The 10,911-nt window shown below is 42.5% G+C and overlaps 2 protein-coding genes across 7 annotated transcripts in view; one reads left to right on the forward strand and one right to left on the reverse strand.

Moving 5' to 3' along the window:
- LOC117148046 (tyramine beta-hydroxylase) overlaps positions 1 to 3,876 on the forward strand; it is a 32,993-nt gene extending 29,117 nt beyond the window's left edge. For 4 of the 6 annotated variants that reach the window (XM_033315225.1, XM_033315229.1, XM_033315226.1 and 1 more), the window contains exons 6-8: positions 201 to 550; positions 639 to 826; positions 2,022 to 2,325. In XM_033315225.1, the coding sequence (XP_033171116.1) occupies positions 201 to 550; positions 639 to 826; positions 2,022 to 2,325 (842 nt within the window). Of the gene's footprint in view, positions 1 to 20; positions 167 to 200; positions 551 to 638; positions 827 to 2,021 lie in introns of those variants that run through there. The other 2 variants (XM_033315228.1, XM_033315231.1) reach the window with 2 other exon arrangements.
- A 4,036-nt stretch (positions 3,877 to 7,912) lies between these two features.
- On the reverse strand, positions 7,913 to 9,941 carry LOC117148170. The gene is made up of 5 exons (XM_033315436.1): positions 9,697 to 9,941; positions 9,196 to 9,517; positions 9,037 to 9,113; positions 8,531 to 8,945; positions 7,913 to 8,470 (listed from the first exon to the last, which is right to left on the reverse strand). The coding sequence occupies exons 1-5, from the start codon at positions 9,915 to 9,917 to the stop codon at positions 8,234 to 8,236; spliced, it is 1,272 nt and encodes a 423-aa protein (XP_033171327.1). The 5' UTR covers positions 9,918 to 9,941; the 3' UTR covers positions 7,913 to 8,233.
- Between the last annotated feature and the right edge of the window lie 970 nt (positions 9,942 to 10,911).

Below are 10,911 nucleotides of genomic sequence, written 5' to 3' on the forward strand. Positions count from 1 at the left end.
ATTACACAGCATTATTACAGCATCGCTTGTGTTTGAGAGGAAAACGTTGGCTTATCAATCAATTGATAATATATGGTATATCCACAGCGAAATGAAACAATAATGTGAAACTTGCATACCGTTTAACTAATCATATACGCAATATTGTTTCCAATATTAATCATCCGCCCCAATTGTCTGCCTGCCAATTCTCTTTTCAGGCCTGGTGGACAACTCCGGCTTCCGCGTCAAGATGTCAAAGACACTGCGTCAGTATGACGCCGCCGTAATGGAACTGGGCCTGGAGTACACCGACAAAATGGCCATTCCGCCTGGCCAAACCGCTTTTCCGCTGAGCGGCTACTGTGTGGCGGACTGCACTCGAGCCGCTCTGCCGGCGACGGGCATCATCATCTTTGGCTCTCAGCTGCATACCCATCTGCGTGGCGTCCGCGTCCTTACCCGCCACTTTCGCGGCGAGCAGGAGCTGCGCGAGGTGAACCGCGACGACTTCTACTCGAATCACTTCCAGGAGATGCGCACCTTGCACTACAAGCCACGTGTCCTGCCCGTAAGATCCTTTATCCAGATCATAGTTATTTATAAACATTAATATACTATGTACAATTATGTGCAATCTATCCGTTGGTTTTTTGTAGGGCGACGCTTTGGTAACCACTTGCTACTACAACACTAAGGATGACAAGACCGCCGCCCTCGGCGGATTCTCCATCAGCGACGAGATGTGCGTCAACTACATCCACTACTATCCGGCCACCAAACTGGAGGTCTGCAAGAGTTCCGTTTCCGAGGAGACGCTCGAGAATTACTTTATTTACATGAAGCGGTGAGCTCTTGCTTTATTATATAATTATAATATATTTAATACATGTACACTTGTACCGAAAACTGTGACTAAATTTTAGGCAATCAATATTTGGCATCTGCGTGCCGTTTCTTAGCTAGCCGTTTAAGTGATGAGCTATTTCTCTAGTTTGATTCAATTGGGATTGAACGAAAACCCTTTGATTTGGAAAAGTGCCGCAGGCTCATTCCCTCTGTTTTGGCATATCCTTTCCATTTTGTTTTTTTTTTTTGCTGCCCTGCCTTTATTCAACAATTATAACGCCCATGCACATTCATCGCATTCTATACATCCGTCCCGCGGGCGTTTTGCGGCGTTAATGGAAGGAATATTTTTTAATCTACGCAGCGAAGGCGACGACGGGCGACGTCACAATGGGGGGCAGTGGCGGGTATCCAACGGGGGCATTGTGGGTTTTCATTAAGGGGGTTCTTCCGCTCGGCTCCTTCTGCATCAAAGGGAAACTTTTTGGCATTCCCTTTCGAGGCTCGATTCCGTCGGCGCATTCATAACGGCGAAATGCTCTTTGTTCGCCTCCTGTGGCCGCGCCCCCTGACCCCCATCGCCTCCCAGCCCTTTCCCCACTTCCAAAATCCCATTTCCTTGGTTTTGGGCCCCAAAAAGGTGTTCGCTAATTGCCAACTTTAAGCAGTCGAGCATCGGTTGATGGCAAAGTTTACATTAGATTAGGGCCACCGCATCGTGGAGACTTGGAATGCGGCCTGTTGGGGAGCATTGTGTTCAGCCACATCCGCATCCGCATCCACCAGGTGGTGGGAGTCGGAAATGGAAATTGCCGGCCAAAGTTAAAGTTATTGTTGCGGTTATACTTTGGCCCCTTAGCAGGCGTTTGGCCTCAACTCTTGTGATCACATTATGTTCTGCAAGAACATAAACTTAGTATTATCAAAGGCCAAGTAATAAAGGATTAAATTATTCACCCAAATTGGATACGTGCAATTGTGTTTGTTTCATAAAAAAAAACATACCCAACTGATAATAAATGATGAGCTTAGCTTAGAAAAGTTATAAAGGGATAACAACGAATTTTGAGGCATTATTTAGTAAACAATCTTAATTGTTGCGAGTTCGATTTGTGTTAAGATTGAACATATATATCTGCTTATACATACAATCCTAATCATACTTCCTACTTCATACATCCTAATACTTGCAGCACGGAGCATCAGCACGGCGTGCATCTGAATGGAGCCAGGTCGTCCAATTACCGGAGCATCGAGTGGACCCAGCCGCGGATCGATCAGCTGTACACCATGTACATGCAGGAGCCGCTGAGCATGCAGTGCAACAGGTCCGATGGCACTCGCTTCGAGGGGCGGGCCAGCTGGGAGGGCGTGGCAGCGACGCCCGTCCAAATCCGCATACCCATTCACCGCAAACTGTGCCCCAACTACAATCCGCTGTGGCTGAAGCCATTGGAGAAGGGCGAGTGCGATTTGCTGGGGGAGTGCATCTATTAGGGGCGCCGTACATTAGGCATTAGGCGAATAGGCGAATGGGGGCGTGGCATAGCACACACTCACACCCACACACACACACACATACAGCACATGCACACGCGCACGGCATGGATAATACGAGGATTTGGATTTCAACAGTCGCCTATGCAAAAGCTGAACTCATTCACCACTCACGTCGAATTGGCGGGAGCATATTCTATTTTGAAAGCTTAACTCATGAATACTTTTGAATATTTAGCTAAAATAGCTTGAAATTAGATCTAACAGCATTGGAAAAAGGTTATTTTACTCCTATTTGGTTAGTTAGTTCAGTGCGATGGCTTATTAACAGTAACTAACTGATAGCCTAAATGTTTTTGTTGACCTTACTTTGAAATTCGCAAGGGAAATCAGAGGAATCACTGTAATTTGTATAGCCCTGAGTGGTTTTTACGCCTTATGGAAGTTAGACTGTAGTCGCTTTGTATTTTACCCTTTATCCGCATGGTCATTAGCATTATCATCGTGTACGTGTGTGTGTGTTTTTTTGTTTGTGTGTAAGGGCAACAGGGCAAAACAAATGTTTTCACTCTTTAAATAACTAATGCATTTACCAATCCTGCCCATGTTGTTCACCCTTTTACTTTCACTTTGCTTTTGCTTTCGCCTTTGACTTGGCTCGTGCCCTTTGCCCTTGTTGTTTTGGCCAGCCTTTGAAATTTGCCGACTGACAGCGCCGCCAGGCTAGAACGTTTAATACGAAACAGCTTACAAAGCATGGCCCACACACACACTCACACGCACACACACAAGCGCACTGAACTTGGCTGAGACGAAACTGTAGCATACTTCTCAGCGCCAGCTGAAAAATTAAATGGCCAACTGACTGAATGAAACGGAGGAGCGTTCTTAAACGGACAAACTGGCCGGAAACAAGAAGGCCAAGAAATGGGAGGCGAACTCTCACTGTTTATACAATATAAATGAGCAAACTTTTGATGCAACCCGACGTTGCCAAGTCTAATTACCAAGAAGCTCGGGGAAAGACGGCACGCGAAAAGGCGGACAAAAATCGAAAGAAAAAACAAAATTAAATTGGTATGAGATCCTATTGGAAATGTGAAAAGTTGGCGCGGAGGGGATCATGGGACATGGTAGATGGGCTACCAGCAGCCAGGAGCTTACCACATGCACCCATGTGTTTCTTTCACAAAAGGGGAGTCCCCCAGTCGCCTCATTCCATTCCCTGTTAATCCAACCCTATCAGTCCTTCACGCTTTTCTTACTTTTCACTACCGTTTCCCTATCGACATAAATGCACCCACACATACACTTACACGTCCGCACACACACACACCCACACCGACATACATTTGAGTAAACATGTAATGGATACGTTTAAGTGTAGCCAACATACATATGTAAGATGTGATAATTGTTCTATGGCTATAAATGAAATATATATACACATGAATATATAAACTATGTAGATGAAATATTTATAAAAAACAAAAACCAAGCGAAAGCGAAACCAAAAAAAAAGTAAAATGTATAATTATCTAATAAAAACTGACCACCATACCAGAACCACGCATTTTTCATTGAATGTATAGGGGAAGTCAAAAATGTAAGTATTGTTCAATTAGTGACTGCTATGGGATGCATTCCACGAACGATTATTTAACACTTAGCAGGTACTTGTTACAATGCCAAATATTTATCAATTAATTGCATTGACGAATCAAGTAATTCGCATGAGTCTCCTTTCATTTGATTTGTACGCAATAGAATACCGGAAATCTCGCAGAGTGTTCGAGGGCTTAATTCCCGCCAATAATGGGAATCTCGTTTCTCATTGTCCTTATTGGAAATTTTTGATCCTTCAGCGCGCTGACTGACGAGCGGCCATTTTAATTGATTTTTCAGTTTTGTGCACAATTTTTGTGTGACCAGCGTGAAAAGGGGCAAGGACGTGGGACGTGGCGATGGGGGAGTCATGAGAGTATTAAAAACGCTGCAATCCAATTAAAAGTTTTTAACGAAACAACAAATATTTTAATATTCATTGGCGCCGGGAGTACACGCACACCCAAAAAAAAAAAAAAAACCGAAATGTGGGCGTGGTGGGGCGTGGGAAGGAGACAAACTACATTACAGAAACCAAAGTGCTGCACAGAGAACAAATCATGTAAATTGCCATCAATTACAATGTTCTGTCATAGTTTTCGATTTCCCACATTTCTACAGCATTATATTTTAGGCAAATTTATTGGCCTGATTTATATTGGCAGTCGAAATACAACAGCTTCCATTCCATTAGCATTAATTCATCAGACATGGAAGCCTTCGAGCAGATGACAGACTTCGCACACATACACATACGCTTTTCCATTCCCCGCCACTGGAAAATCCAGCGAAAATAAGATGTAAGCGAGGGGAAGGAAGAGACAAACAGAATGAGCGATAAGAATGAACATCGGAGGAGGGGCGGCGAAATGGGACATACGCATATATGTATGTATGTATATGCACTTGTATTCTCAGAGTATTATATGAAATATTAAATAAATTAGTAATTTAAAATTCAAGGCGAAATCACTCGCACAATCCACACTTTTAAGCACACCTACATATATTTATGCACACATTTTTTTTTTAACTAATACAACTTTTATGCAAAAGTTCTTCTGGTAGTTCAGCGACTTTTTGAGGCCAGTGCTTTGCGGAGAGAGAGAGAGAGAGTGGTGTCAGTCGGCGGCAGATGCCCGATTCGTGACTGAGAAAAGTCAAGTGGTCCGCGGCATACGCGGCGTATGCGTAACGCAACCGAACGTAATGGCATACGTGAAGGCATCGCGTTCCGCATCTTCTGCGTCTGTGTGCGTAATCGCTTTTTTCGGTCTGTTGTCATTGCATTTTCACGCTCGCACACACACACACATACACGCACAAACACAGCACACACACGCACACCAAAAATACAGGAGCAGAACATTTAATCAAGCCAACCTTCATCGTGACCGCCTGGTTCCGCTTAGTGGCAGTACAGTGAAGCACGGATACAAGTGACAATAATACAAATTATACAAATAAAGTAATCATAATGGCCTTGCACTGGCAAGTAACTAATTCAATAATAAATCAACTAGTTAACCCACTTCAGCTCGAGTTTGTTTTTTTTTTTGGTTTGGTTTCAGAGGTTGCACTGTATAGACCGAGCCGAGGTAACGCTTGATGTAGTCCTTGCCACTGGGACTGAGGCTTAGATCCCGATTTTGGGGCCCGTGCAGCATCCTTGCTGCCAACGGCATTTCCATACCTATACCCATACCCATTCCCAGTCGCAGTTTCAGCCGCAGACACATTCTGCTAAAACATTTATCTGCGGCCCAATCGGTGGCGTGTGTGAACGAGCTTTTCTGGAATGGCGGACGCGGCCGAGGGACCAAATTTAATGTCACAAACTTTTGATGTGTTCTAATTTATATACAAACAGACAGACGGAGCAGAGCGCAACTTGGGGGGAGTCCGTTGATACCCTTTAAGCGAATATTGTGGCACAAGGCAAAGATGATTCCAAATTGCCGTGTAGTATATTCTAAGCTCGTAAATTGCAAATTGTCATAAATTAGAAATAAAAAAAATATCTGCATAAGTTTGAAGGCATTCGAAGGTAGTTCGAAATCGAGCAAAACCCGTTGGGCTTCCCAATTAGCCACCTGCGTGCCCCGGGAATCGTTAAAGTAAATTTGTTTTCACGCTTGATGGCGAATTGTGCGACTTGCTTGATCTTTGGCACACCGCTTGCGCCTCACTCCCGTTTTTTAGCCAGATCTCGGCACTTTCATCTCTCCAAACACAGCCCCACATAACCCACATACCCGACATACACTGCCCTCCGAAAATTTAAGCAGCACGCGGTGTTCTTGTTAATATTTCATATGTCATCGCAAGGAGCCGCAGAAACACCACTTTGCTCTCTTTTATTTATAAATTTCCTTTTTTTTGTTTTTTTTTTTTTGTCAGCCGTCATTCTCAGGATGCGCGAAATTTTGGAATTTTCTTGTAAGCGGTCGCAACTCTTAAATCGCTTGCGTTAAAAAAAATTTGATTATGTGACATTTTCGTTCAGCTTTTGTGGGAACATAAAACGCATATAAAAAAAAAAAACGGAGGGCAAATTAAATTTGTACACAGATTCACTTCGTTTCGTTTATTTATTTTTTTTTATTTTGTTTTTCATTTTCGTGGTGGCTGATTGTTGCTGTTGTTGTCATTGCAGGACGAAGAGGCGAAGGACCTCCGCACAGATCCTGTGGTAATTTCATTCCCTTTTATGAAGGCTTTTCCGCATTTTCGGCATCAAGGAGCGAATAAAGTCAGTTACGGCGAACTGATCAACTTTCAGACACCCTCGTTTCAGCCACTCGAAGTTGCTGCATTATATGCGATCTAAAGAAAATTGGTTTCCAAAGTAGTAAATAATTTGTTTAAATATTGAATATGTACCTGCAGTGAAAATACTTCTTGATAGTTATTACATTTGCATTGGGAAACTGAAAATACTCAAAATGTTATATACTTTTAAATTTAACGTTGTGTTTTTTGTGTGTTCTTTGATTATTTCTACTATTTTTACTGGTTTTTTTTTCAGATGAAATCGGATAAAATTGGCTTAAATGCGGGGCGGCAAGGGGCGTGGCAGCGGGATGAGTCCTTGGGGACCAATTGCGCATCGCGAGTTTTTTTTGTTTCACTTGTTTTGGTTGCCGCTTTGTTTTATGCATAATTTATGCAAAATAACCAAGCACAAATTGGCATTAATCAGTATGCTTTATTGACTCACCCGTGGCCACTGGTCGCAGGACATTTGCCAGGATAAGCCCTCAAATTCGCAGCCATTGGTGGAATGTCAAGTCGAGATAAAACGCCACTCATGTCCGCTGACATTTCTGGTGCTGTGGTGCTCTGGAGTCCTGGTGCTCCAGTGTGTTCTCCGCTCTGCAGCGACCCAACATTCCTATTACTTAATCAAGAAATTCCTTTTGGCCTTTGACTTTGCTTTTTAGCCCAATCCGCTCAGCGTTAATGGCCTTTGTGGCCTTTGCCATTCGCGGGCATTCGAGGGCATCTTCAATTGCTTGTAAATATACGTACATGTAAATATATGTACATCATATGTACATCATATGTACATCAGCTGAAGTCCCCGAAATGATATGTTTCTGAATGATGGCGAGTGCAAAAAGCGAAAGGGTATTCTAGATTCGATTCTGAATTTCAACCGTTGACCGTGCCTTTTTTTGTTTTGTTGATAATGAAAGTGACTTGACATTCCGCTCCCTTGTGGCTTCCACTTGTATTCGCTGGACGTTCACTGGGCGTACGACGGACACCCATCCACTTTGGGTCACCAGCAGCACCAGGAATGCGCAATAAACGTGGTCAGCGGAAGGGGATATGCCAACGCTCGTTTGGCTGCCACCACGCAGAGGATCCAGCGAGTGGAGTGCTTTCCTAGGGTATATTAAGAGCCAACAATTTATATTTCAGCCTATTCATCATTATACTCTGCTCTACCTATCTGCATAATGCTTAAAGATTGAAATATGCGCTGATTGTGACTTTATTACTGGAATTACGGTTCGTATACGGATACAAGGCAAAACGGGCTGATTAAATAGACAAGTATATGTAGGCGCACACATTAAATGCATTATTGCATTATTGCATTAAATGCATATTAATGCATTAAAAGGTGCTTTATACAAATTACATGTACACAAAGGGTCCCATATTTGCTGGAACAGAGGGATAATATGGTTTAAAGTATTGAGATTACGCATTTGTTAATGAATTTCACCCTAAATGTGTGCATGTTTCTTTTTAGAATGTTAAACCAAGCTATTGTTTATATATGTTCATCGCTCTAATAAGCGAGACCCACTGTTGGTGTCGTTGTAGCCTCGGTTGTCCTGCTGACATTCATATTTGCGTTCTCAAAGGGACCGGGAAAATTGTCCAGTTTGTGGGCCACATCCTCCACACGGCAGCACTGCACCATTCCAAAGGCGGGAAACTCGTGGAGTCTGGCGAAGAGGGTGTTCCTCAGCCAGGACACCTGGTTGCACATCGAGGGGCACAGATTGCTTAAGTCACTGCGATACTGCAAGATCGAAAGGATTGAATATTCCTGATCATAACGCATTCAATGGCATTCACGCACGAAGGGCGAGTTGTGGCCAATGATGACAAACTCATCCTGTCCGGTACCGGTCTTCTCCACAGCTTGCACATGGGCCCAAATGTGGGCGGGAATGGGCAGGGATTTGCCGCTCAGCAGTTCAATGTTCAACGATCGGCTTGCGTTGCATGATTGTCCGGTGGACGTCGGCAGCTTGACGGTACCGGAGACACCCAAACGAATGTCGAAGTGGACACCGATGGCATCATGCATTGCCTTCGTCCAGTGCTTCCAGTTGCCGGAACGCAGAACCTCCAACCAGACGGTGCTCATCAAGTCCTCGTAGCCAACCAAGTGCCTACTAACCAGCTCATCCTGCACCAAACTGCCAATCTGAAAAGTGTTCTCCGTGAAAAACTGCTTCTCCTTCGCCAAGTACGCAGCAAGTTCACTCTTCCTGCTCGAAAAGATATTATGTTAACTATGATTTTAATCAAAGAGGCACTCATCTAATCACGGGAATAGCGCGCCCTACTGAATCCACCTACCTGATGGTCTCGAATAGATATTTTTGGTATCTGATAGGAATATCAAGTCCGATATTGTTAAGTTGTCCCAATTGGTTCTACACATGTATGTACATGGAACGAAAAAAAAAAATACGAGAATATAATATATATATTGCTCGAAAAGTTGCGACAACCCACCTCTGAGACGATCCGGATATTATGGAAACTTGTGGTATAACCAATATATTTCAATTGAGATGCGGCCAAATCGTAGCACAATGCCGAATCTTTAATTAAGACCTTGCCATCGAATTTTTTCCCTAAAACCAGGGTGATGCCCGTGCAATTTGGCAATTTGGTCATGCTCTCAAACAACTGAGGGCCGTCCTCCAGACACCGAACACTATTCATATCATATGTTATATCGTTATAGATAAACGTAAACCTCTGATCACTGACGCAGGTTACTGTAAGTTCAGTCGCGTCAACTGTCTGCGATGTCTGGTCGCCGAAATTATAACTGAAAGCAAAACAAAAATGTTCATTTGCATATGCCAGTTTATGCTTGAAGGAATGTATTCATCAAGTGCTGCATATATATATATATCACTAATTTCGAAAAAACAAATTTGAGATAAAAATGCATATTTTTAAGCAAAGGTTATTATAGCATGCGAGTAACATATAATCAAACAGTACGCATAGTCCGCGGCAAATCCACTCGCGCATGAAAGGCGAATGGTCTGGCCGTTTTCAGCCTCATATGTTGACAAGAAATCAGACAATATGCGCTGGGAGCCAAAATTGGTAATAACAAGCGGAGCCGGAACACCGATGCTCAGTTTACACGTTCCACTTGCATCCTGGGCCAGTACGGAAATAACCATAATGCCCAGGATCACGGCGTTAATCGGAAACATCGCGACGAATTCAAAAGTCTACTGATCGCCCCATTCGGTGTCGATCATTTTTATAGGGACCGAAAGGTGCTGATGCTGCAGATACCTCCTTATCGCACTTTTCGATTTGCGATTGTCGATTGTTGACAGATTGCGACCCTTTTGCGATTATTTCAACTGAGGTGCGAGATAAGAAAGCGGATGGCAATAATAAGCAATAGTATATAATATATATACTATAGTATATATAATATAATAATATATAAAAATAGAAAAAGGCACTATTGATAACCATTCGATTACAATTTCGATGGAATAAGAACACACGATTGGTTTTTTTTTTTATGAACTTTTGTTTATTTTTTTTTTTTTTTTTTTGCAAATTTTCTCTGTTTTCTTTAGTTTTTTGTTTTTTGCTTTTTATTTATTTTTTGTCTCATTTCTTATAGTTTTTTGCTTTTGTCGGCCATTTCATTAATACTAAGTGTACGCATTAAAGGTAAAATATGTTTTATGTTTTACGTTTTACTTGTTAATTGGTTTCCTTCGCATTTTCTGCTTACACGCTCTCCTCCATTAATAATAGGCTTACTAAGAATTCTTGTATTTGTATATCTAGAGAATGCTAAAGGGGCCAAAATGATGTCATGTTTTGTAAATGTAATGGTTTCTATATTCACCCTTTCTGCCAGCGAAAACAGTTTCCCTTGATTTTCTGCTTCATAGTCGTAATAGTTATTATTATTATTAATAATAGTATTATTAGTTCCTGCATTACGTGCCACACGTAACGTTGCTTTAAAGTTATTCTGTTTAGCGGTAGGCGCTTAAGGCTAAGATCGTTTGCTTTTACGTTTCAGAAAAGTGATTCTTTAGTGAGTTTTTCGCTATATGGTACATACTCCTCGACTCGACTCGACCCACCCTATCCAGCCATCCCGCTTTCAGGGTATCAGGGTATCATGCTATCTTGCTATCTTGCTATCCTATTCCTTATCATCATCCTCATCGTCTT

Source organism: Drosophila mauritiana, chromosome X, assembly GCF_004382145.1.
Source record: "Drosophila mauritiana strain mau12 chromosome X, ASM438214v1, whole genome shotgun sequence".
NCBI lineage: Eukaryota > Metazoa > Arthropoda > Insecta > Diptera > Drosophilidae > Drosophila > Drosophila mauritiana.

Excerpts from the sequence above, each read along its gene's own strand:
- LOC117148170 (XM_033315436.1), bottom strand. The coding sequence starts at position 9,917 with ATGTTTCCGATTAACGCCGTGATCCTGGGCATTATGGTTATTTCCGTA. Across the intron at positions 9,518-9,696 it reads GGATTTGCCGCGGACTATGC|TTATAATTTCGGCGACCAGA; the intron begins GTACTGTTTGAT and ends TTTTGCTTTCAG. Across the intron at positions 8,471-8,530 it reads TTGGCCACAACTCGCCCTTC|TATCGCAGTGACTTAAGCAA; the intron begins GTGCGTGAATGC and ends TCGATCTTGCAG.